We start from the raw sequence: 25,984 nt of genomic DNA, 5'->3' as shown, positions 1-25,984 counted from the left end.
GTGCCTGCAGCTTGCACATCTTTCTTGGGGCTGCCTATCCTCACGCCTGGGCTTGTGGGGTTGTTTTATTGCTGTGCAGACATCTGGGCTTGAGCTAGAGCCTGGGCTTTAGGACCCTGCAGGGTGCAAAGATCCCAGAGCCCAAACTCCAGCCCAAGCCTGGAAGTCTACACGGAAGTAAAACAGCCCTGCAGCCCAAGTCCCATGAGCCTGAGTCGGCTGGCATGGGTCAGCCACGGGTTTTTCTTTGCTGTGTAGACATACCCACAGTTGGCTTCTCTTTTGCTGTGGCACTGCGGTGTAAAATATGATATTTTAGATTCAGTAGCGTAGACCAGCATTTCTCAAACTGGGGTCCACAAACTCCTGAGGGTTCCTGAGGGTACTCCAGGGGTCTGTGGGCTCTCCCTGAGAAACTCCTCCCCCCCAGGATGCCGGGGAACATGCTTCCTATCTGCCCTGGCTCCACGCCGCTCCCGGAAGCAGCCAGCATGCCTCTGCTACCCCTGGAGGGAGAAGGGGGGTCTCCAGGCACTGCCTCTGCCCCGAGCCGGGAACTGCAGCCAATGGGAGCTGTGGTGGTAGTTCCTCTGGGTAGGGGCAGTGCGCGGAGAGCCCCTGCCCCCGCCTAAGAGCCACTGCCAGAGGCATGTGCTGGTTACTTTCGGGAGCTGTCCAAGATCGCCATACTCCTGCCCCAGCCCAGAGCCCGGACCCAAACACCCTCCCTGAGCCTGCACCCCATCCCGTCCTGCACCCAAATTCCCTGCCAGATCCCGCACCCCATCCTGTACCTTAACCCTGCCCCAGCCTGGTGAAAATGAGTGAGGGTGGTGGGATAGCGAGCGACAGGGAGGGGGGATGGAGTGGGCAGGGCCTTGGAGAAGGGGCAGGGAAGGGGACAGGGCAAGGCTGAGCAGTGGGGATGGTGGGGGTCCCCAAAACATTTTAAAACAAAAGGGGGGTACTTGGGTTGCTAAAGTTTGAGAACGGCTGATGTAGACAATCCCTGATCTGCTAACTCTTCATGCTTTTCACTGTTTATGTGTCAAGTATCAGAGGGGTAGCCGTGTTAGTCTGGATCTGTAAAAGCAGCAGAGAGTCTTGTGGCACCTTATAGACTAACAGACCTATTGGAGCATGAGCTTTCGTGGGTGAATACCCACTTAGACAGATGCAGCTGACGAAGTAGGTATTCACTCACGAAAGCTCATGCTCCAGTAGGTCTGTTAGTCTATAAGGTGCCCCGGGACTCTTTGCTACTATTTATGTGGTTTGTTATGTTTGATTAAAGCAAAATGGCTTTTTACTGCCATCTCTCCCAGAAATGTCCAGAGAATCACTTACGTCTCTTAAATGCTCGTCCTTAAGCTGATGAGAGTCCCCCTATCTCCATAATGAAGGTTCTTTAACTCTCTGCCAGCCATAGTGTTTGCAAACTATTCTTCTCTGCTTATATTCCCCAAAGTTTTTGGAAATGAGGCACTGAAGATACTCAGATATGCCCCATGGTCACTCAGTTCTGTCCTCTATTGTCTGTCTTCTCTGTTACCAGAGAAAACTTTCTTACAAAATCTGTCTTCTGTTTGCGTTTTCTGGCAGCATTTTCTGCAGTGACTGTTCTAGCAGCTTCTATGTAGGTTTGCCTCTTGGAGAGGTTAGATTCTTGCAGTTCAGCCTCTCCTCCCTGGATTGCCAAATTGACATCACCAGACCAGGGATAGCTTAAAACACAAGCATTTTATTAAATTTAGAATTAACAAAATAAAAAGCCCAAAATAAAAAGCCCAAACAGTTCTTGCACAAGGCCCACTGTGGCTGAGTCTTTCTGGAGCATACCATGTTCTGCTGCAACATGTTCTGCTCCCCTCCGCCATGATCCCTTTTGACCTCTTCAGCACAGCTCCAGTCCTTAAAGGGACAAGCTGCAGATAAATGCAACCCTGGCATTCCCTTATGAGTTACCCAAGTTCATGGCAATACTAGTAAAAGCTGATTGCACTGATGACAGCAATGAAACTTACTTGGGCATGATCCCATCATCCCTCAGAAAATTACAGCTAGTACAGAATGGAGCAGTGGTCCTCCTCCACAGCATGGGCTACCACAAGTATATTTTGATCAGAAAGGTTGCTGAGTGTCAGGAAAGGCACCCGTGATAAAGAGCCCCATTCCAAAGCTGGTGAAAGAGCCACTTCTGACTAATGTGGTGACTAGATGCTGTTGTCAATCAAAACAGTAACATTGCATTATGAAAATTGCAGAAAACGTTTAAACTTTCCACCATAATTCATCCAGTCTACACAAAGAATGGATTCACCTATCTATCTAACTCCTCAACGAATTGTAGTTCCCTGGAAAAATAAAGCTGAATGAAGGAAATGTCAGATACTAGAATATTTAGTCAAACGGCCCTTTTAAAATAGTGATGGCAAACCTCAAATTATTGACCAAGGGAAGTGAAGCCTTACAATCAAATCTCTGCTTTTCTCTGTCTATACATACATACCAATCTCCTAGAACTGGAAGGGACCTCGAAAGGTCATCGAGTCCAGCCCCCTGCCTTCACTAGCAGGACCAACTTTTGCCCCAGATCCCTAAGTGGCCTCCTCAAGGATTGAACTCACAACCCTGGGTTTAGCAGGCCAATTCTCAAACCACTGAGCTATCCCTCCCCAAATACAATAACATAATACATAATACAATAACTTCTGAAAACTGCAGCTGACCAATTGCAAACTTTTGGGGAATGTTTTAGGTATCTCAGTGGGCACAGTTCTGTTTATTTTGATGAAAAACGGAAATGCTGGATTTCCACAAACATCAGGCCCAGAAGCTTTGGCACCCTTTGCTGCTGCCTACACATTGCACAGGCAGCATCTTACTCAATGATTGTGCACTTAGTTGCTTATGTAGGCTGAGCTGTATATCCAGCCAGGCCCCTCATTTCCCTGGGGCAAGCCTCCCTGAGCCAGGTGCTATTTGCACTTGAAAAGTTGGATAATAAACAGCTCTGCCTAAATAAGGAACCAAATGAGTGACCCTCTAGTATTTTCCCCTACAAACTGCTATAGAAAAATCAAGCAGTGCACAAACTACAAGACATTTAAAAATGAGACTAACCCAAAAAGCAGAATTTTTGTCAACCGTTTTCACCCCTGTCAAAATGAAAATTCAGTTACTACACGTCACCATAATATTGCTGTGCTACATTAGGGCCACAGGTAGAATTTGTTCTGCAAAATTGGGGTAATTTGATCACTGGGTTCCCAATATATTGCATGTGTGCCAACACCACAAGCTATGAGCTTATCATTTTCAGAATGCTCTAAAATCCATGTATTTAGCAGGATTATATTAAATATTGATATTCCACAGCAAGAGGTGGGGCTGGGGAAGCTTCAGGAAAGGGGAAAGCCCATGGAGATGAATCGATCTGTTTGCAGCGAGTCCGAGTCAGTTTACAGAGGGAAATTGGTTAGTGATGAAAATGTTCTAAATTCAGCCTAAGCAAGTATGCCAAAGTCAAGTCCACCAGAGTCAGGATGGGTGGCAACCTCTAGTCTAGGTTGAGAAGTTGTGACCATTGTTTAGTCAAATGTGTCTTCCTATGGTTCAGATGTTAAACCTCCGGTCACAGTTCAGGGAAACTGCACCTGTATTTCCCCTCAGTGGTTCAGCAATGGCATCCACTCTCACGCTTCAGGTCCCCAGCTGTTACCTTTTTGAGTGGAGACCCATGTTTCTCTCCCTTTGAGCGGGTGTTTCCAGGCTGTCCCGTTCCCTGCCTTCACTGTTGTTCCCATCAAAGACAGTCTGCCTGTTTTCTCTCCAGGGACGATAACTGGTGTAATTGCTACAGTTTTAACATACTACGCAGCACTTCCTATGTGAGCCTACTCTATTCTTACAGTAAAAAAGCATTACAGAAAAAACATGTTCAAAACAATAAAGGAACCTACCTACTTGCATGGTAGTAAGTTTAACAGAGTCCACCCCACCCTAACATGGATTCTGGCAGGAACAGTTCTTCAGACCTTCCACCCAAGGGGTGATTCCTTGTGGTTACAAGTTCTTCATAGCTTCAGCTCAAAACAAGTACACAGTCTTATGGGGCCTCAGTAGGCCAAGCCTTTCCAACTCTTTGGTAAGGGATTGGGGTGCTCTGTGGACTAGAAATCCTGTCGGTTTACTGGATCAGGAAGAAGACCGTGAGCCAGTTTAAAACCAGGTTATTTATCCAAAAACCCTTTCTTTGTCTGTCAGTCCCTGGAAATCCAGATTGAACTAGTATATGTGTACGGGGGCGGGGGGAAGAGGAGGACTATATTCAAATGTTGATAATGGAGGAAGTACATTAGCATCCTCCTCACTATTAGAAAAGTTACAATGCCACATACTAACTGCAATTTTAATACAATGTACCCCACGGTTATTAACTTTAATTCAATATTTACTTAATTCAGTAAAGCTTATTTTAGTTCCATAATCTTTGTGCAGGATATTGTCAGCCTGTCACAACTCCAGTATGGAGTTCTGTAATGTGAAAGCTGTAGCAGCAAGATAAAGTTTAGACAGTGGGTTCAAATTGTACCAATGGGTACAGCAACGGCTGCAGACAACCTTCTATTGATCCATTAACACTTCTGTTTCAGGGTCTTGCTTTCAGTTTCCTTGGTTACAGCAAAGTGCACTTGGGAGGAGCGGTCCTGAGGGACAACACAGGGCTGTGTGAAATGCGTCAGATTCCTCAGTGCTGGTGGCATGCAGTAGAGTGTGATTGCGTCCTGTACAGAGACTCAGTTACTTGCTGCAGAGTAACTACTGACTGTTTTCTGTTCCCTGCTGTAGAAGGGAAAGGTTGGGGAGTGGGACATAATTATCTGCCTCTTTCGATCCTCTTTGTCAGTCGGTGCATCTTTGATGTCTCGTTTCAGTGCGTCTTTCCTGACGTGCAGACCTTTGATGGCAGTTATGGAATGCTCTCAGAGACTATCATGTTTGCTGCAGTTAATTAGGAGGACTCTTCAAAAATGTGTACGGCAATTATTTTTTATAACCTTGGTTTCTTATTCAACTTTGAAGGGCCAAGACACACATTCCCCTCTGAGAAGGATTCTTAGTTGTTTAAGCAGAGTTCTCAGGAAGATTCTGCTTTCTCTCTCTTTGAGTTTAATTGATACATCCTGCTATTTTAAAAGTGACTTTTCTGGTTACAAATGATTTATGCCTTAAGGTAGGAAATATTCTAGTGAAAGGTTGCCTGGGATGTGTTGCTTTCTGACATACTGAACTGGTGCTGCTGGCTTATGGAGAGAGTTCATCTGTTCAATTTCTTACTCTGGAGGATGGAGAGTAATTCTTTCTTGACTGTGGAAGAATTAAAAAGGTGCCTTTGTAGAGCTTTGTAGAGCTTTTGTTGTAGAATAAGCCTCGTGATGTGGCCCCCAACCCAGCACCCCATCCAGAACGGGGCTGAACCGTGGGATGCGGCTCCCAGCCCAATGCCCCAGCCAGAGCGGGATCAAGCCACATGATGTGGCTCGCAGGCCAGCTGAAAACGGCTCGTGGGCCGTAGTTTGCCCACCCCTGCCCTACACCTCCAATTGCCAGAAACGAGACTGGACAACACAGGATGAATCTCTCAAAACTGCACTGTTCAGTTCATTACCTCTGAAGCATTTGGTACTGGCCACTGTCTGAGACAGGATACTGGACTAAATGGACCATTGGTCTGATTCAATATGGCCTCTTATGAGACTGGGGCAACATTGTCAAAGATGGGAATTTATGCTTGCAGACAGAAAACTCTATACCATATATTTGAATGTTCAGAAGGACTTATTACTGACCTTGGCACAAAAAGTGGGAGAGTGCTAATAAAGTTTGTGGATGACACAAAGCTGGGAGGTATTGCCAATACAGAAAAGGACCCGGATATCATACTGGAAGATCTGGATGATCTTGTAAACTGGAGTAATAGTAATAGGATGAAATTAAATAGTGAAAAGTGCAAGGTCATGCATTTAGGGATTAATAACAAGAATTTTAGTTATAAGCTGGGGATGTATTAGTTGAAAGTAACAGAGGAGGAGAAGGACCTTGGAGTTTTGGTTGATCACAGGATGACTATGAGCCACCAATGTGATATGGCTGTGAAAAAAGCTAATGTGGTCTTGGGATGCATCAGGCAAGATATTTCCAGTAATGATAAGGAGGTGTTAGTACCGTTATACAAGGCACTGATGAGACCTCATCTGGAATATTGTGTGCAGTTCTGGCCTCCCATGTTTAAGAAGGATGAATTCAAACTGGAACAGGTACAGAGAAGGGCTGCTAGGATGATCCGAGGAATGGAAAACCTGTCTTATGAAAGGAGACTCAAAGAGCTTGGCTTGTTTAGCCTAACCAAAAGAAGGCTGAGGGGAGATATGATTGCTCTTTATAAATATATCAGAGGGATAAATATCAGGGAGGGAGATGAATTATTTAAGCTCAGTATCAATGTGGACACAAGAACAAATGGATATAAACTGGCCATCAGGAAGTTTAGACTTGAAATTAGACGAAGGTTTCTAACCATCAGAGGAGTGGAGTTCTGGAACAGCCTTCCAAGGGGAGCAGCGGGGGAAAAGACATATGTCTTCAAGACTAAGCTTGATAAGTTTATGGAGGGGATGATATGATGGGATAGCCTAATTTTGGCAATTAATTGGTCTTTGACTATAAGTGGTAAATATGCTCAATGGTCTGTGATGGGATGTTAGATGGGGTGGGATCTGAGTTACTATAGAGAATTCTTTCCTGGGTGCTGGCTGATGAGTCTTGCCCACGTGCTCAGCGTTTAGCTGATCACCATATTTGGGGTTGGGAAGGAATTTTCCTCCAGGGCAGATTGGCAGAGTCCCTGGGTGGGGGGGTGGGTATTCGCCTTCCTTTGCAGCATGGGGCACGGGTCACTTGCTGGAGAATTCTCTGCACCTTGAGGTCTTTAAATCATGATTTGAGGACTTCAGTAACTCAGACATAGGTTAGGGGTTTGTTACAGGAGTGGGTGGGTGATATTCTGTGGCCTGCATTGTGCAGGAGGTCAGACTAGATGATCATAATGGTCCCTTCTGACCTTAAAGTCTGTGAATCACATCTCCCTCTTTGAGAGGTTACATACAGTCCCAGCCCACAATAATACATAAACCATTCTTTTAATACAATGGACCACAAAGATATTTAATCTTAATTCAGTAAGGTCGCCCAAGGATATTTCAGGAAATTGCCTCCATCTGTCACAAAGACAAACACTGAGTCACTGCCATTGTATCCATTCCCTTGGGTATGTTTGTCACAGTCGGTACCATACTGCCAGCAGCCTCCAAACCTGAAGGGTTTCTCAAATTCTTCTAGAGTCAGAGTGGAAGAGGTAGTTACTGTCTGTTCTTTTCACCCCCACCCCAGTTTGCCTTCTGCAAGCTTGATTCTTGAAGCACTCCCAGCTAATACTTGTGTGGTCTCCCTGAACCCCATTCAGTGCATAGTGGCACAGTGTGTTAACCAGGGAGTAGTCAGGACAGTATCCTGAGCCTTGCTGCCAGTGGGAGATGCTATGTATGTGTGGGGTTGTAGTCTTCCATTGTGCGAAGGAATTCAGCTAATCATCCCGTACGGTATTTATATTGGCCCTTTTCAGTTTGTTGGTTGCTGTCCAGATTGGAGGTTCTGTCTACAAAAAGAGCTTTCATATTACCATACTCTTCAGGATGATCCCATTTTGAGTGGCAGCAAATATAAATAAATACCAGTATTGAGCAGTGTCTGGTAATAGGAACCTGTGGTATATAGAGGTCAACAGAAGCCTAGGTAAAGCACATGGGGGATGCTGAATCCCCTCTCCCAAGCCAACAAGATCACTAGCAGGTTCCTCTGGGCAGCCTTGTCTTCCTACCACAATAGGAATAATTAACCCATTAGTGACACAGGACAGGGAATTCTGTGGAAATCAAAGGGTCTGAAGCATCAAGAGGCAATGGAAAATCCAAGTCTGTTGAGAATGGGATGGAATTTAATGTGTGTAATATATACCAGAGGCGATCACGCACCCTGTTGTGATGGCATATAGAACAGCATGTGCTGTTTAGAAAGCTACAAAAGATGTAAAAATTTCCCGGTTCCTTTTGTTATGTGGCACACAATGGAATTAATAGGCAGCCAGTTTAAAAGAAACGTAAGGAAGTACTGCTTCACACAACACACACTCAACTGTGCAACTTGTTGCTGGGGATGTTGTGAAAGTGGAAAGTTATAACTGGGTTCAAAAAAGAATTAGGTACGTTCATGGAGGATGGGTCCATCAGTGGCTATTAACCAAAGTGGTCAGGGACGTAGCCCCCTGACCTGGCGTTCCTAAATCTCTGACTGCCAGAAGCTGGGCCTGTACAACAGGGGATGGATCACTTGATAAGTTGCCCTGTTCTGTTCATTCCCTCTGAAGTATCTTGCACCGGCCACTGTCGGACGACAGGATACTGGGCTAGATGGACCATTGGTCTGAGCCAGTATAGCCATTTTTATGGTCTCAGTATGACTTTGGGGATGGGGCGCAGGGGTGCTAGCCTTGGAGAGGACAGTGTGAGTTAAGAAAAGGAATCGTTCCCCCTCTCAAAAATAAATTGAAGATTAGAGGCATGAAATGTAAAAGAAAAATTTTAGGCTGCATATCTGGAATGCTTAGAAGAGTGCCTGGGTGATGGGATAGACTCCCCAAGAGAGGTGGCTTGGCTCTTTGAGAAAAAGGTTACATGTTAGTAGGTCTGAGCCCTGCAGGGGGCTTTTCTGACTTTTTGTGATTTCTGAACCTGAATGCTCTGGACTGCTGGAGCGGAGCTGGTTGTGTGTGTCTGTGAAAGGAAACTGGCCATTTTAACAGCGGCAGACTTCATGGTGGTTTTTCTGTTCCAGGGCACTGAGTCCATAAAGTTGGAAAATGGACAAAGCACAGCAGCTAAGCTGGGGCTTCCTCCTCTCACCCCGGAACAGCAGGAAGCTCTTCAGAAGGTGAGTGGCCCTCGTGTGGCCTTTCTTTAGCTCTTCTTGATCGCTAGTGTCAGACTTGCTGCCACAGAGGAGAGCACACCAGGTGGGGAACCCGCCTGCCAGGAATACATAGGGGATACTGACTGCGCTGTCCCTGTACCTGAGCTCTTAGAATCATGCCAAAGAAATGTTTTTTCTTAGTTGTGAGTTCCTGGTAGCTGCATGGGAACATTACAGGATATACTTGTTTAAAAAAAAAAAAAACCAAAAACCGTGCCAAGATCAAAATAGATAACAGCTTGATCTTAAACTTGTTAAGAGGTTTCTCTGATCCCAATGATGATGAGATGCTGCTGCCCCAAAGTCCCTGTCAGGTGCAGCCTGGACTCAACAATTAATAGATTCCAGAAATGCTCCAGCTGAATCCTCTGCAGGATTCATGCTAGAACACACTGCAAAATCTCTCTGCCTTTCCTGTGCTCTCCGGCAACTAATTACTTGCCCTTTTGTTATAAGGGGACCTTTAATATACTGCAAAGATTATTTCATCCCTTTGGAGCCAAGCTATTTTAATTGTAGAACAAGTCCATCCCAACTCTGATCTCTGGTTCTTGATTCTATGTGTGCAGCTGGTGAGGGCATTACTGCTGACTTCTGGCTTCCGCTCCTAGTGGGAACGGGTGATGTCTGAAGTGCTGAGAGGAGAGGAGAGCAGAGTTGGGAATGGAGGGGAAGGTGGGAGCTGTGGGCTAGGTGTCTCCCAGATTCTGGTGAGGCAGGTATGCCATTGTTCTCGGTAGGCTTGGTGTGAATGTTCCCATAATGCTGAAGCTGCTTGTGTGTCTGTGTTTGGCTCGCAGTGTGAAACGGCCTCGTTTCCTCTGGCTGCTCCATAGCTGACAGATGTAAATCCCATTGTCCGTTTCCAGGTTTCCGAAGCACCCGCCTCAAATCCACGGTTTAGAGCCTGCCGTTCTCCGGCACCTCCCAAACACGTACAGCAATGGAAAGCAGGTGCCTTTGAGTGGGGTTGGCTGAATCTGTCCGTCCTGTCACCTGGGCATGGCACATCCATGGGTATTAGTGACCCCTTGATTAGGAGCCTCCATCTCAGCATCATTGGAGTGCAAGGCTCAGTATTTTTCAGAGTGGTAGAAGGCTGGGTAAAGGAAAAACTGTTCAGCCTTGTAGCCACAGGTCAGGGGACTGACGGAGGAGGCTGGAGTATATAGAAGGACCCACAGCTCCTGCTTGCCAAGATAGTGTAGGCCTACTCTGACAAGGAAGGGAAGGGATACGCTCAGTGCAGAGTCTGGGCATGGGGAATAGGAGCTGCCTCGCTCTTTGTAGAACCTTTTGTCCAGATGTTCTCTGAGTGGAAAGGACTTGAAGGAGACTATCTGTCCTGCCCTCAACTCAGCAGGTAAGGTGCACTGGTGGGAGCTGAGGGGCAGAGGGAGGAAGAGGGAAATGCTGAGTGTGTAGTGCATGATGCTTTCCTAACATTGCGTCTGCTGCAGACTCTGAGTCCACCCAGTCCTTGCTGAAGCATTGTGCTGTATTTCAGGGTGAACAACTACAAGATGCTGACCACGATCATAGTAAGCTGTCGGCCCTTGACTAATGTAAAGTGCCTTAGTGCTTGGGGCCGGAGCACTGGAAAGCACCAGTGGCAGCCAGTTGTGGGGTTCTGGGGAATGTTGTATGAAGTTAAATGTCCTTCCCTGGCTCCTTGTGGAGTCCTGTGCCCTGTGATTATGGAGTCTGTATTTCCTTCCAGGCAAAGAAGTATGCGATGGAGCAGAGTATCAAGAGTGTGCTGGTGAAGCAAACCATCGCCCACCAGCAACAGCAACTCACTAACCTGCAGGTGAGAGATCCCTCTGGGCTCACCCCCTTGCCTTTACTCTCCCCACAAGGTGGAGCCTTTTATGCACTTAGAACCAGAGCACAGCCCTGAGGTCTGCCTGGAGCCAGGTACTTGCACTTCTGTTTCCGCAGTGAAATCGAAGTATGTTGTCTTCGGCCCTGTCAAGGAAATCCCTCTCCTGCCCTCATACATATGCTCACCCTCCCTGCCCCCCAAGAAAGCAAACTGCCCTGGGAAGAGAAGCTAATGCTTCCTCTTCTGTTGGCTGGCTAGACAATTTTTTCAGTTGCCAGAAAATCAAAACATCTGCTGTGAGTTCCACTGTCAACCTGAAGCTAAGGTGGTGTTTGGGGTTACTGGGAGCAGTATCCTTTCACCATCCTTTCCCCCATGAAGAGATGGTGCCTGTCTCTCTGGCTTTGCTGGCAGCGTCACCGCTACCATGGACTCTGTGGATTTTTCTCAGAACTCCAGCTGGTTATTCCTGCTAATGCAGGATTGTCCACGTCCTAGGAGACCCCTCTGCTGCTGTTTAAACCCCCCTTCCTTCTGAGATTCCTTATATACAGCTCACTGCCTCCTGCTTGAGGTTAAGGAGCCCAGCATAATGATTTGGGGGGTTTGTATGTTTAAAAAATGTTGAAGTGGGGATGTGCCAGCCGCATTAGGCAGCTCTGGCTTTTCAGGGCTGTGTATGTTTCTGGGTGGCTGCTCTAGATGAGGGGCTCCTTGTAATTGCTGGGGGTGAATCAACGACAGTGGTTACAGAGGTTACTATTGCCTTGAGTCCCCCCGGGAGAAGACCCTGCTTCCTGAGGCAGTGGCAGCAGCACACCCCTACCCAGAGTTGGTGGGACTGGTATCTGCAGGGTCCCAGCGCTGGACAGTCCTTGGGACCGGGCAGTGAGGGGCAAGGAAGGAGAGGCCACTCCCACAGGTTCCCTGTGCCGTCGCTCTCTGCTTGAGTTTTTACGAACAGCCGTAGTATGCTCAGCTCCAACAGACTGAACTCTGTCTTTACTGTCTTTCAGATGGCAGCAGTGACAATGGGCTTTGGAGATCCTCTCTCACCTTTACAATCGGTCAATAGACATATTCACTTCTTCTTGGGCACTTTGTCTTAGTCAGGGCCTAGAGTGGGGAAGTATTTAGTGGTAATACAATGCTCTTAACTAAACCCAGCACAACCCTCCCACATACCCACCTGCTATGGAGAAGCACAACAAACTGAGACAAAGTGTAAACTCCCCAAAGGAAGACCTTGGGCTGGGTACAGTCTGCTGTGACACTGGCACCCTGGGCCCTGGAGTCAATTGCAAAGAGACCTTTAGATTTCAAGCAGTTCTGAACCCCTGTGAAATTGTGGGAGCACCTTTCTAGGGATGCTACAGCTCTGAGGTCCTGACCTAAAAGTAACTGCCAAGGTAACTCGCAAATGGGCAATTGATAAGAAACCAGCACACAGAACAGAGACCTGGTAGCTATGTTGCTGGGGAGCACTGGGGCATTACAGGCTTTCAGAGCATATCCTAGACCAAATGTCAGACTTCTGTTGCTATGTGCATACTTGTAGGTTAGGAGAATTTGGCACATATTTCAAGTAAAGCAATGAGGGCTGGAGCAAAAAGAACAATAGAGTTATTCAAAGAAAAGCAGTGCAGTGCCATAGTGCTGGAAGTTTCTAATCTACCCTCACAGAGAGTCTGGTTTACCTGGGATTATCTGTCCCCACGCCTTCTAGACACATGGGGCACTGGCATACGTGGGCTATAAACCACCCTCTCCTCATGGAAAGGTCACTTGTAAATGTTTCCTCGTCTAGCTGAAATGTAATTTCTTTGGTTGGTGTAAAATGCAACCTGGAGGCCAGTGCAGCAAGGGGAAGAAGCATTAAAACTAGACATGCCTGGCTTCCCTTCTGTAACGCTGCTACGGTAGGTAGCTTGTCAGCTGGGGAGCCAAAATAACATTTGTGGGGGGAGGTAAGCTTGGAGTGGGACAGGAAGCGCCATCTCTGCCTGAAGGCAGCATGGCCAGTTCCTGAGCCACGTTGCCCAAGAACCTTCTTTATCCGTTAATTTAGATACTATTGATCTCCCATATCACTAATTCTGCCTAACAGTATTTTGCATCCACATCTTGCACAGTTGGGTAACAGAGATGAAAACATGTAATAATGATAGAGGATGCCTTTGTTAACAGGGCCCTCAAGAGTAATCATGAGCTTAGTATTGTCAATCACTTAAAAAAAAAAAAAAAAAGCGCCTCCCTCTGCCAGGAGCCAGCACCTGCTGCTGGAGGGACCGAAAGGCTAGAAGTCAAGGCTTTGCCCTGGATCAGCCATCACGGTGTGTTGTGAACTCGATGTCATTAAGATCCCTGTTTTCCCGCCAAATGCTTTATCTCAAGGCCTGTCAGGAGTGTGGAGCGCGAGTATACTTTAAGAACAGGACTGTCTCCACTTGCAGGACCCACAAGGCCCATTTGTGAGGGAAGTGCAACCTGAGACTCCTGTTATAGCGACTTATTGACCATAGTCAAAGCTCCCTATCCAGCAGACCTCTACTGCTGGAGTGTTACCGAGCAAGGTTTCACCTTGTCACTTCACCAAGACAAGCAGTTTCCTTGCATAACTGCATCAAAAGTGCAGATGAAAACAGTGGTGCTTTGCATGTCGTCTCCCTCATTTTGAGCTCCATCCTGAAAAGGTGCATGTTACCTTGTCCTTAATAATAATCCTCCTTAGCTCCTAACTAACAGCACTGTCTGTACACACAAACCCTGACTGCCCACCTGGCGGTGGGGGAGGAATCCTTAGCCTCTGTTACAGATGGGGAAGCAGAAAGCTCAAGTACCCGACCCACAGCTGCAGAGGGGAGTCAGTGACAGGACCAGGATTCACATGCACATTCTTGGCACCTGGTTCTGCGCTAAGTTCACAAGAATATGCTGCCTTTTCCCTTAACTCACTGCACTACTCCACATGTGCCTGTTACCATCATAGTCCAGGTCAACCCTAGCTTGGTGGCCCAGATAGCTAACATAAAGGGGTGTAAATGGGTTCCTCAGAACTTCACTCCTGCTGCTGCTGGACTCTCCTGCTTGTGCAGAAGGTTTAGAATGTGGATTTCCCACTGTGAGGGTTGCTGCCATTGGGAAAGGGCTAGTACTATCAGTCTTGTCTCTGTGGCAGGTGTCATTGGAGGAGAAGAGAATGCCCCTTTTGTGTACACATCTTTAAAGGTGTGGAAAATCCCTACGCCTGGGGCATGGGCCTCAGGCTGGCTAGAGTAGTAAGAAGAGGACTAAAGTAATAGCAGAAGGGGAGGCTAGAATGAGGGAAGATCTGAGCACTCAGCACAAAATCAAGATGTTGAGAACAAAATTAATCAAGGAACCAAAGAACATGAAGAGAAGAAATTATCTAATTGCCTATACACCAATGCTAGGAGCCTGCGTAACAAACAAGAGGAACTGGAATTGCTCATTTATGAGCATAAACTTGGTCTAGTTGGTATTACCAAAACCTGGTATTCCAGTTCACCCAACTGGAATGTTAAAATCAATGGGAATGGCATTAGCTGTTTGCGAGTTGCTGATAACTCGGAAGAAGACTGATAAAGCACAAGCGGGGTACTAGTTGGTGTCTGCTACAGACCACCAAAGCCCACTAGGGAATAGGATGACCGCTTCCTTATGCACCTAATTACAGTGTGTACAAATAAAAGCTGTGTGATCACGGGGAACTTCAGTTTGAGTGACATATGGTGGAGGTCTTGTGCTGCCAGTACAGAAACATCCTTGGAATTTCTAAGCATTATAGATGACAGTTCCCTAACTCAGAATTTATTGCAGCCTACGCGGGGATGCTGAACGAGACCTTGTTCTAAGAGAGAGAGAGGAACTGATCACAGAACTAAAAATTAATGGTAGCTTAAGTACAGGTGATCATGGCTTGATCACATTTATAATGTGCAAGCAGAATAAAGTCCAGACCATAATATAGATGATTGGTGCATTTAATAGGGCCAGTTTCACAAAGCTGAAAACAGTTATGAGCCAGAGCAGTTGGCAGGAAGAATTTAAGCAGAAAAATGTGAATGGTGATTAGGAATCATTTAAGCACATCTTACTAGATCCCCAAAATGCCACTGTCCCACAATCAAGGAAGAAGGCCAATTTTAGAGGGGAAGTGAAGGTGGCTGTAAAAAATAAAAAGTAAATATATAAAAAGAGAGGTTCCCGACTGTGGGCTGTGACCCATCAGCAGATGGCGTTGTGGTGATCCCTTGTGTACAGAGGATGCCAGTTTGCGCAGCACAGCATGACCTCGCACACACCATATGTACAAGGTCACGCCACATGGAGGATGCCATTTTGTAGAGCAGTTTGCAACCTCCATGCTATCTGTGATCTCTGCAGGAAATAATAATTAAAATGGGGTTGTGCCTGCATACAGTTTGGGAGCCCCTGATGCAACCAGTGGAAGAAAGGGGAAGCTGATAGTAATGAATGTTGGCTTCTCAAGGGTGGGAGGATTGGGAGACTGCACTAGAGATTATTGCCTAGCTGCCCTACGGTGTGAGCATGCTCACTTTTCACCTGGCTCACAGGCTTTTGGAGCTATCATAAAACCTCATTTAAAAGCATAAAACACAGCCCCAATGTAGAGGCAAAACAAAACCTTTGTTTCCTTTGTTTGATGAGTCCAGGTTCAAGTTAGTCTAATATAACTGCAAGCGCCGAAGTGTGGTGTGAGAACCTGGTTCGATGATAGTGCTTCCGCCCCTGAAGTGCTAGGAATCAATCCAGAATGAGGCTGTATTTTCCGCTGCAAACAGTAACCTCCCTGGTCATAGTGACCAGCTCAAATGCATTTGACATCTATTTTGTGTGATTGTCTCATCAGACACAGTCAGTGCCTGCTCTGTCCATTACTGTGTTGCAGGAGAACCCCCCCTGGCCACCCCTTCGTTAACATTGAGTTGTGGCATCCCTAGAGAGGACAGAACAACTCTGAGCTCGTGCTCACCCTTATGCCAGAGCTCTCCACCTGCGTTAGGCCTTCGTGTAATGGCCTTATAGCAAGGTCCTCCTTGGGGGGTGGGGGTCAGAGTTCACAGAGCTCCCTACTTGGGCGTGGAGTACTGTAGAATTGGGCTGGGGAGGAAGCACTAAGAGTAGTCCTGCTTTTGCCCTCTTTGTAGGGCCCTCACCACTTTGCATTCGTTCCAGCTGTTCCATGCAGAATAAGAATGTAGCCCTGTACAAGTCTCCAGTGTGCTATAATAAATACACTATTGCTGATTATAGGGAGCTGCCTCTGCAGGGCTTTCCTTTCTGCCTTGGTCCCAATGCATGCTGATAAGATCACAGATTTGGCCAGTGTGTCCTAGCAGGCAGCACCTTCCTACGTGAAGTTCTTAGAACTGCCATGTGGCTTGGAGGAAGCTGGTTTTAGGGGTACCATCTGGGGAACGACCAGATTCCTCTTGCAAACAGACTTTCAGACAGTTTCAGGAAAAGAGCACAGAGGCTTTCTCTGCACTGAGAGACACAATGGCTGAGTCTGTGGGGCTGTACTACTGTAGGTGCCAATACCCATGGAAGATGCTAACTCTGAGCACCACAGACTTCCCCAAGAGAAGGGTTTTGTTTAATCGCTGGATTTTGTTTGTTTTTATTGAACTGTACAGTGCAGCTGGTGCCCAGTTCCCTTAATGCCAAGGGAGGGAGACGGGAGGAGGTGGAGCCCAGTGCCAAACCACTTGCTGCCCAGGGAGTGGGGAGGAGGTGGTTCCCAGTGCTAGATCCCTTGATGCCAGGGCAGGGGAAAATGAGAGCGTGTGGTGCCAAATACTGGATCTTTTGCTGCGCCATGCAGGACAGGAGGGATTGCTGTTAGTGCCTGATGTTGGATCCCTTGCTGCCTGGATTTCCCCTGCCTGGAGGGGAAGCTGTTTTAGAATGAAGGTATTTCCCCCTGCTTCAGGCATTGCCAGAGATGTGATCTTGTCAGGGTGGGTTGGAGTTAGGACTGCTGAGGTGGCAGAGCATATCAGAGACTTGACTGTGCCCCTGGGAGTGAGCCTTACTGCCCACGCGCTCCCCACCAGTCCATGCACTGAGCAGAAAAATACTTCTTTACCACCAAGAGTGTGCCAGGCTGTGCTGCAGCCAGTGAGGAGCTGCTTGCTGTTGGGTCACAGCTCCTGGGGAGGGTGGTACAGGGGAGAGAGCTGTCCTGGTATCTCTGACTACCCCCTAAGCTAACCAGCCAGTTCTTCTTTCCAAAACAGATGGCAGCTCAGAGGCAGCGGGCGCTGGCCATCATGTGTCGTGTGTACGTGGGCTCCATATACTATGAACTGGGAGAGGACACCATCCGCCAGGCCTTTGCCCCATTTGGACCTATCAAAAGCATTGACATGTCCTGGGACTCTGTTACAATGAAACACAAGGTTGGTTAACAGCCCCTAGGGGTGGTTTCTTTTTCTCTAAGGTCACCCTGCATGCATCCAGGGAAGGAGGAGCCTTCACCCTCCTAGTCTGCAGTATACAGCAAGCTGTCTTAGTAGGTGGTTCTTCAACTGATGGTCCCTATTGTATTCCACTGAGGGTTCTGGGCATGTGCCCAGAGCTGGAGCTTTTAGGATTGAATGTAATAGCCTCCTGTGCTGCCTAGGTTTTTAGTGTCACCACTAGCCATAGCAGTGACCTAACGGCTGCATGTGGGACCATTGTAGGGATGTGGGGCATGGAGCTTGGGGAATGCTGAGCAGTTAGCCTGCCTTGTGTGCATGCCCTGGCCTTTCTCCCTTGCTAAAAGACCTATTTTATGTATAAGCAGCTCAGGAAGCAAGTGGCTGCAAGTCTGTTCAGGCAGTTTCATGCTTCAGCTTGTTGCTCTCTGCATTAGCATGCTATTGGGAAAGGCTTGGAGGATGGGATTCTCTGGCTGAACAGTTGGGATTGGCACAGTGTGATACAGACAGGCTGCATTAGTTGGCAGAGTGGGGAATGCGAGCACTAGGGCGTGCAACAAGAAGAGATTGGTACAATTTAATAGGGTTTCCCCTCTATCCTAGGGCTTTGCTTTTGTGGAATACGAGGTGCCTGAAGCTGCTCAGTTGGCCTTGGAACAGATGAACTCAGTCATGCTGGGTGGGAGAAACATAAAGGTGAGTGACAGCAGGTTGTGTCATGTGGGAGGCGAGTCTGGCTCATGCTGCTGTTTGTGTTACAGGATGGGGCTTTTCAGATGGTTAGAGGAGCCTGAAGAAGAAAATCTGTGTTCCTAGGAGATCTGTTCCTCATAGACTTTAAGGTCAGAAGGGACCATTATGATCATCTAGTCTGACCTCCTGCACAACGCAGGCCACAGAATCTCACCCACCCACTCCTGTAACAAACCCCTAACTAACCCTCAGTGGGCCTCTTTTCAATGCACCACCTGAGGCCACTCACTGAGAACTGACTGCTTCTTGACACCTGCCTCTGACCCTCTGGGAAGAGCCCATAAAGTGTTAATATACACTAGGAGGAGGGAGGGGTGTTGGACTCTGTTCTGTTCCTCCCCATGCACAGAATGGGAGCCCTTTGTGGCCTAGATACGGAGTCTTGTGTGCAGCAGCCAGGTCCTGAGGAGAGGGCAGGTGAGTGACTGCTGACCCTGGTTGTGCCTGTTGGGTTCTGCAGAAAGGGGGCTTGTTTGTATGTGTATTATGAGGGAAATGAGGCTCTGAGGTAACCTGGCGGGGTGAGGGAGTTAGTACAAATTGAAAGGAACAAGGGAGTTGAGCTTTGTATTCCCAGGCACAAGTAAGAGATTCCCTGACAGATGTGGGAGACTTTGGGGGGCGCCCCTTTTGCGGTGTCTCTGAAAACCCAGTGTCCTTACATCTTCACCAAAATCATTTCCTCTTAGGTCCCTTTTCAGGCAGTTGTAGTGCCTGATCGATTACGGGTTTTTGGGAGCTCCAGAGAATGATATGGAGGCATTGTGCCCTGCCTGTAGCAGTGACAGCTAGTCAGTTGTAGCATTGGAAGCTAGTCACTAGTCAGGGAGGGAAGATACAAGGCTGAAATATGCTTGCTCAGTAACAAGTGCCACAGAAAACATCCTGTATCTGGGTTGTCTCGGTAACCCTGATATCCCATGGTGGCCTGTGGAGTCACTGGAGACTACAACCCAGACATGATAATTAACTGTGGCTCTGTGGTGCTAATTGCCGAGCCCTGGAAAGTATTATGTGGGGTTCAACTGCTCTTCGTTAGCATTTACAGTCCTTGTGTCTTGGGTGAGTCCCAGTGCTGCCTCTTGGAGCACTCAGAGTGTTTGTGTTTGCTTCGCTCTCCGCAGGTCGGCAGGCCTAGTAATATTGGACAGGCACAACCAATCATAGACCAGCTCGCAGAGGAGGCCCGGGCTTTCAACCGCATCTACGTGGCGTCTGTTCACCAGGACCTTTCCGATGACGACATTAAGAGTGTGTTTGAGGCCTTTGGGAAGATTAAGTCCTGCACGCTAGCCAGGGACCCCACAACAGGGAAACACAAAGGCTATGGATTCATTGGTAAATTGGCTGCTCTGATACCTGTCATGGAGTGGGGTGGGAATGTCATTGGATTTGGATCCATGTCTGCTCCCTCCAGTGGCAATAAGCTTCTACTTTCATTTATGGGTTAGAGTGGGATTGAGAGCGGCCCATGGCCTGATGTCAGAGGGCTGCCTGGCTCTTAGTTGGAAACTGGATTCTGTGTTCTTGTTCAGCTAGAACCTAGGGTGTGTCAAGAACCATCTCCCTTTACGCTGAATGTTTGAGAAGATCCTGTATAATCAGAGGGGTTGGGTTTGCGATCTGGGAGGTGTGGGAGTGGTTGGTAGGGACACTGATGGCTGCCGCTCTAGACCATTGTGTTCTTAGAAGTACAAACCTAAGTTGTTCAGGGAAAGGGGTCTATGTTTAGGAGGCAGGCAATGGGGCATTTTCCCTGGGAGCCTGAAATGTCCATCTTTAAGGAGCACTCTGTCAGGGTTCCAATTATCATTGCAGAGTATGAGAAGGCACAGTCATCACAAGATGCTGTCTCATCTATGAACCTCTTTGACCTGGGTGGCCAATATCTCCGGGTTGGCAAAGCTGTCACTCCCCCAATGCCTCTCCTAACACCTGCAACGCCTGGAGGATTACCCCCTGCAGCAGCTGTAGCTGCAGCAGCTGCCACAGCAAAGATAACAGCTCAGGTAAGAAACAGAGCAGCAGGACTTGAAACGAGGTGGGTGAGTGTGTGCGTTATTTAGAGTCCAGCAGTCCTGTTGAACACAGGGATACAGATTGGCCCAGTGCAGTACTTACGGGAGCTCCCGACTAGGTGGCCTTGGTTGTACCCTACAGAGTAGTTCTCCCGGCCTCATGTGGAGACTGGCCTAAGAGTAGCTGTCTGTGCTACACCCTCCAGTCTTGGGTATGGCCTGCCAAGGTGTAGAAACGGGCCTGATTTACACCGCAGATAGGCTTATCTGTTTTGATTTAGTTTGATTGTTCTGAAACAGTATTGCCTAATTAGGGCCACCTTAGAAGAGCAAGAGGTGGTTAGGAAGCGGGGAAGCTTTTTGCTAAGGAATTGACTCCATCCCGCTACAACCATCCTGGAGACTTTGGGTTTGGGTTCCCTTGGCATGTCTGTCATTCAGGGCCCTACACATGAGCTGATTGGCATGGGGTGATAGCTGTGAAGTGTGGGGAAGTGCCTGCTCTTCAGGGGGTTGGTATGTGGCAGCTGTCTACAGGAAAGGTGAGTTCAGGGCAATCCTCGGCATGTGTCGGTGCGATTAAGCAGAGTTGCCTGTTTTTCTCCGCTCGGGCCAGTGGCTGAGCTGGGCCTAGTAGTTTTACAGGTCATTTGCCCCCCTGCCCTGGCAATTTGGTAAGTCTCTCTACAAAGGTAAAAAGAAAAAATCTGAGCAGAGCACACCCTGAGCGTGACTCTCTGAAGCAGAATTAACACTCTGGCTTTTCTCTTGTAGGAAGCAGTGGCAGGAGCTGCAGTCCTTGGCACTTTAGCAACACCTGGGCTGGTGTCTCCAGCGCTGACACTGGCTCAGCCTCTGGGGGCATTGCCGCAGGCCGTAATGGCAGCACAGGCACCAGGAGTCATTACGGGTGCGTCTGCTCTTCATTCTGTCACTTCCACAACTATTCCAAGATAGCACTAGTCCCCACAGCTGGGTCACTTCATGGAAAGTGTAGCCAGGGCCAGCTACCTCTTTTGGTTATCAGACCCATGTGATTCCTGTAAAGAGCTGAGAGAACTCAGTTGAAGAGAAGAGCTGTGGGAAACAGGTGGGCTCGGTGGCTGACCCTGCAGCAGTGGGGAGAGATGCAAGGGAAAAGGTTTCAGGTTCCTTGCAGCTGCTTTAATCAGGGGCTTAACTTTGTTACGTGTTGAGTTTTGTACGTGGAAAAATGAAACTGTCCCTGAAGGAGGGGCATGAGCAGACTTTCGGGTGTGGTCTCAGTCCTTCCTGTGCTGGGAAGACAGGCCACCAGCCCCACTAAAGGGTTTGAAACTGAATCGTACTGAAACTGAATTGTTTGCAGAGAATTCTGATTTCTCCTTGCATTGCCTCGCAGGCCTCTCCACGAGTGTGTGGTGAGTGCGGTAAGGGCACTAAGCCTCCCAGAACTGGCAGGGATGCATGGTGCCCTGAGCAAAAGCACCATGGTGGTCACTTACCACATGCAAAACAGATGCAGCCCCATCGCACTGTCTCCCCTTCGAATGGGCAGATTCCCCATGTGTGTGCATCATACCTGGTGGTAGAGCCTGCCCTCTCTACTGTACTGAGTCGCTGTTTGCCCTGGTTGTCAGACTCTCTCAGTGGTTCGTGTTGCAGTTACTAAAACCTTTCTCCTAATTCCGTAAGGCTGGGTGTTACTGGCTGGCTTTCTTCCTGATGTGTCAGAGTGCCAATCCTAGAGGGAGGCTCCTTTTACCTCCTCCTTCAATCTGTGTATTCACCTGCAGGTGTGACCCCCGCTCGACCGCCCATTCCAGTCACTATTCCACAGGTGGGAGTAGTGAATCCTATCCTAGCAAGTCCCCCAACATTGGCTCTGTTGGAGGTTAAAAAAGAGAAGGAGGAGGAGGAAATCTTCCAGGAGTCAGAGAGGCCTGAAATGCTGAGTGAACAGGAGCATATGAGCATATCCGGCAGCAGTGCCCGTCACATGGTGATGCAGAAACTGCTTCGCAAACAGGAGGTGAGCATGACCCTGATTTAATTCTAGATTCCCAGAGATACAGTGTAGCCTACAGGCCGCAAGTCTGGCTTGGGTCTGTCTTTTAGTTCTGTACAGCTCAGCAGCACAGTGTATGGTACAAGTTCACAAAAGGTGTGTCTTTTGGACTGGATGACCTCCTGAGGTCCCTTACAACCCTGAGATTCTATGATTCTTACTGAGTACAAATGCCTGTATCATAACCAGTCATCACCTGCTGCAGGCTACGGTCATGGCTTTTCCCTCTCTGCCTTGTAAAGGAGGATCTCTGTAGTGAGGTGCCTTGCTCAGAGAGAGCCCACTTTTTGCTGTGCTGTGTTGTCCAGCCATTAGACCAAAGATGCTGATAAGAACATAAGAACGGCCATACTGGGTCAGACCAAAGGTCCATCTAGCTCAGTATCTGTCTACCGACAGTGGCCAATGCCAGGTGCCCCAGAGGGAGTGAACCTAACAGACAATGATCAACTTATCTCTCTCCTGCCATCCATCTCCATCCTCTGACAAAGAGGCTAGGGACACCATTCCTTACCCATCCTGGCTAATAGCCGTTTATGGACTTAACCACCATGAATTTATCCAGTTCTCTTTTAAACATTGTTATAGTCCTAGCCTTCAGAACCTCCTCAGGTAAGGAGTTCCACAAGTTGACTGTTTGCTGCGTGAAGAACTTCCTTGTATTTGTTTTAAACCTGCTGCCTATTAATTTCATTTGGTGACCCCTAGTTCTTGTATTATGGGAATAAGTAAATAACTTTTCCTTATCCACTTTCTCCATATCACTCATGATTTTATATACCTCTATCATATCCCCCCTTAGTCTCCTCTTTTCCAAGCTAAAGAGTCCTAGCCTCTTTAATCTTTCCTCATATGGGACCCTCTCCAAACCCCTAATCATTTTAGTTGCCCTTTTCTGAACCTTTTTAGTGCCAGTATATCTTTTTTGAGATGAGGAGACCACATCTGTACACAGTATTCGAGATGTGGGCGTACCATGGATTTATATAAGGGCAATAATATATTCAGTCTTATTCTCTATCCCCTTTTTAATTATTCCTAACATCCTGTTTGCTTTTTTGACTGCCTCTGCACACTGTGCGGATGTCTTCAGAGAACTATCCACAATGACTCCAAGATCTTTTTCCTGACTCGTTGTAGCTAAATTAGCCCCCATCATATTGTATGTATAGTTGAGGTTATTTTATATTTATCCACATTAAATTTCATTTGCCATTTTGTTGCCCAGTCACTTAGTTTTGTGAGATCTTTTTGAAGTTCGTCAAAGTCTGCTTTGGTCTTAACTATCTTGAGCAGTTTAGTATAATCTGCAAACTTTGCCACCTCACTGCTTACCCCTTTATCCAGATCATTTATGAATAAGTTGAATAGGATTGGTCCGAGGACTGACCCTTGGGGAACACCACTAGTTACCCCTCTCCATTCTGAGAATTTACCATTAATTCCTACCCTTTGTTCCCTGTCTTTTAATCAGTTCTCAATGCATGAAAGGACCTTCCCTTTTATCCCATGACAGCTTAATTTACGTAAGAGCCTTTGGTGAGGGACCTTGTCAAAGGCTTTCTGGAAATCTAAGTACACTATGTCCACTGGATCCCCCTTGTCCACGTGTTTGTTGACCCCTTCAAAGAACTCTAATGGATTAGTAAGACACGATTCCCTTTACAGAAACCATGTTGACTATTGCTCAACAGTTTGTTTTTCTATGTGTCTGACAATTTTATTTTTAACTATTGTTTCGACTAATTTTCCCGGTACTGACTGATGGTGTATTAAGACATTATAGTCACTGATGTCCTGGCCCCCAGATTTTGCCTTCCTCTCCATCATTCACGTCGCCATGGTTTGTCCTCCTGCAGAACACAGGCCAGAGACTCCCACCCAGTGATTCTCAGATACCTTAGTAATGGCACAGAACTTGATTTCTGATTTCAGATTGGACACTGACTCCTTCTGGGATTGGACAAGGCCCTTCCCCTCTTTTTTCTGCCAAATAGGGGTAATATTGACCTGCACCTCTTGTGGGGCTGTGAGAATTAGCTCATGTGTCCTGTACTTTGAAAATATAAAGGCCCAACGGTGGTATTGTTGAGACACTGGCTGTCCCCTAGTTAAGGTTGAAGCTAACTGTCCATAAAAACCTGATCTACACGACCCACACCTTAATTTCCCCAAGAACTGTAGCATCACATCTCAAGGGGGAAGTTTAGATACGTCAGAAAATGCATTTTAAAGCTACACCAAAGGTGTTCCTAATCCTTTTTTTCAAAACGGCTTGACTTGCAAACTCTGAGTTTGTTGTGTTGGCCTGAGTGGGGAGAGGCTTTGAGAAGGTGTGAATTACAAAGAGATAAGAGCTGGTTTCACGTGCATACAGAGCAATTTTTAAAATTATTTAATCTCACATGCTGCTGGTCTGAGACAGAGACATGGGGGGATGGAGAGGGACAGGCGTCCAGGGGGGCACAGGCAATGATAGTATAGCGATGGGCTTCCTGTTGCAGAAGAGTGCGGTAGGGCAGGAGGATGGAATGGGGTAAAGGCTTGGGAGAATTCTGGAGCATGGTCCACACTGGTGGGTTGGGGTGTGGGTATCCCCTATAATGTACTTGTTCTGGGAATGATGAGAAACCTTCAGTCTCTAGGCCTGTGAGGCCAACTACTTACATCAGCCACTAAGTTCCAAGATAAAGATAACGTAAAGAATAATTGCCACCAAGATGTGTCATGCAAGTGAAGGTAAGAGGAGGGAAATCAGTTTGATAAATCCATCTTTGTAAGATTTAAACACAGTCTTAAAAATAGCATCTCTCCAGCCACATCTTCAGGACACAAAACAAGTGGCAAATTCCTAGTACGCTGCTGACCTAAGCAGTTGAGCTGGAGATGCCTGTTGAAGAGTCATCATTTCTGGGTTATACTGAACATGGGTTGAGCGTACTTCTGGTGCCCGTGGGCAGTGCCATTACAGATTGGTTCCAGAAAGCCCTGGCATGTTAATTTTTGCTGCTCAGGCCTGGCACTGAAATGGCTGCTGTGATGTGCAGGTGTCATGGCTTTTCAAAGTTAACCCCAGCAGTCCCATGAACCTGCTCAGTCACCTCTCTTTTCTTCCTCTTCCTGCAGTCAACTGTGATGGTGCTGCGCAACATGGTGGATCCAAAGGACATTGATGACGATCTGGAGGGAGAAGTGACAGAAGAGTGTGGCAAGTTTGGGGCAGTGAACAGGGTCATCATCTACCAAGAGAAGCAGGGCGAGGAGGAGGACGCTGAGATCATCGTCAAGATCTTTGTAGAGTTCTCTATGGCCTCGGAGACTCACAAAGCCATTCAGGCCCTGAATGGGCGCTGGTTTGCTGGCAGGAAGGTGGTGGCAGAGGTGTATGACCAGGAGAGATTTGATAACAGTGACCTGTCAGCATGAACTCTGCCTGAGAGAGACTTCTCCCCTGCCCCCTGTGTCCCATCTGTTTTTTTAGCCATGTGTAAGGAATGCTGCTGGGTGAGCACAGCTCTCTACTGTGATGTACATGTAGTTTGGATAAAAGTGCGAAGAAAAGCCAGCGTGCGTGAGTGTGTGTTAAAAGGGCCAGCACCACCTTGGTTGGGTCTAGAATGGGCCCAGTCTCCTCAGCCAACAGCTTGTCAGGCCTTAGAGAGTAAGGGCCAGAGGTCAGAAATGCCTGAGTCCGAATCCCATTTCACCCTCGGGGGCCAGGAGCTGCAGTTTTCTTTAGAGGTGGGCAACTGCTTGTTTGAATGGAGCAGGCACCATCTTTTTA

The 25,984-nt window shown here is 47.5% G+C and overlaps 1 protein-coding gene across 4 annotated transcripts in view; it reads left to right on the top strand.

Moving 5' to 3' along the window:
* PUF60 (poly(U) binding splicing factor 60) overlaps positions 1 to 25,765 on the top strand; it is a 44,102-nt gene extending 18,337 nt beyond the window's left edge. For 2 of the 4 annotated variants that reach the window (XM_045003408.1, XM_045003411.1), the window contains 10 exons: positions 8,953 to 9,048; positions 10,808 to 10,897; positions 11,929 to 11,979; positions 17,197 to 17,358; positions 17,986 to 18,078; positions 19,260 to 19,473; positions 19,954 to 20,144; positions 20,928 to 21,063; positions 21,929 to 22,164; positions 25,327 to 25,765. In XM_045003408.1, coding sequence (XP_044859343.1) covers positions 8,953 to 9,048; positions 10,808 to 10,897; positions 11,929 to 11,979; positions 17,197 to 17,358; positions 17,986 to 18,078; positions 19,260 to 19,473; positions 19,954 to 20,144; positions 20,928 to 21,063; positions 21,929 to 22,164; positions 25,327 to 25,626 — 1,569 coding nt within the window. In that variant the 3' untranslated portion in view covers positions 25,627 to 25,765. Of the gene's footprint in view, positions 1 to 4,959; positions 5,038 to 8,952; positions 9,049 to 10,807; positions 10,898 to 11,928; positions 11,980 to 17,196; positions 17,359 to 17,985; positions 18,079 to 19,259; positions 19,474 to 19,953; positions 20,145 to 20,927; positions 21,064 to 21,928; positions 22,165 to 25,326 lie in introns of those variants that run through there. The other 2 variants (XM_045003409.1, XM_045003410.1) reach the window with 2 other exon arrangements.
* The last annotated feature ends 219 nt before the right edge of the window (positions 25,766 to 25,984 follow it).

This window comes from Mauremys mutica, chromosome 2, assembly GCF_020497125.1.
Source record: "Mauremys mutica isolate MM-2020 ecotype Southern chromosome 2, ASM2049712v1, whole genome shotgun sequence".
In the NCBI taxonomy this organism is placed as follows: Eukaryota; Metazoa; Chordata; order Testudines; family Geoemydidae; genus Mauremys; species Mauremys mutica.
The sequence above is the reverse complement of the archived record's forward strand: the minus strand, read 5'-3'. Positions and strand labels throughout refer to the sequence as shown.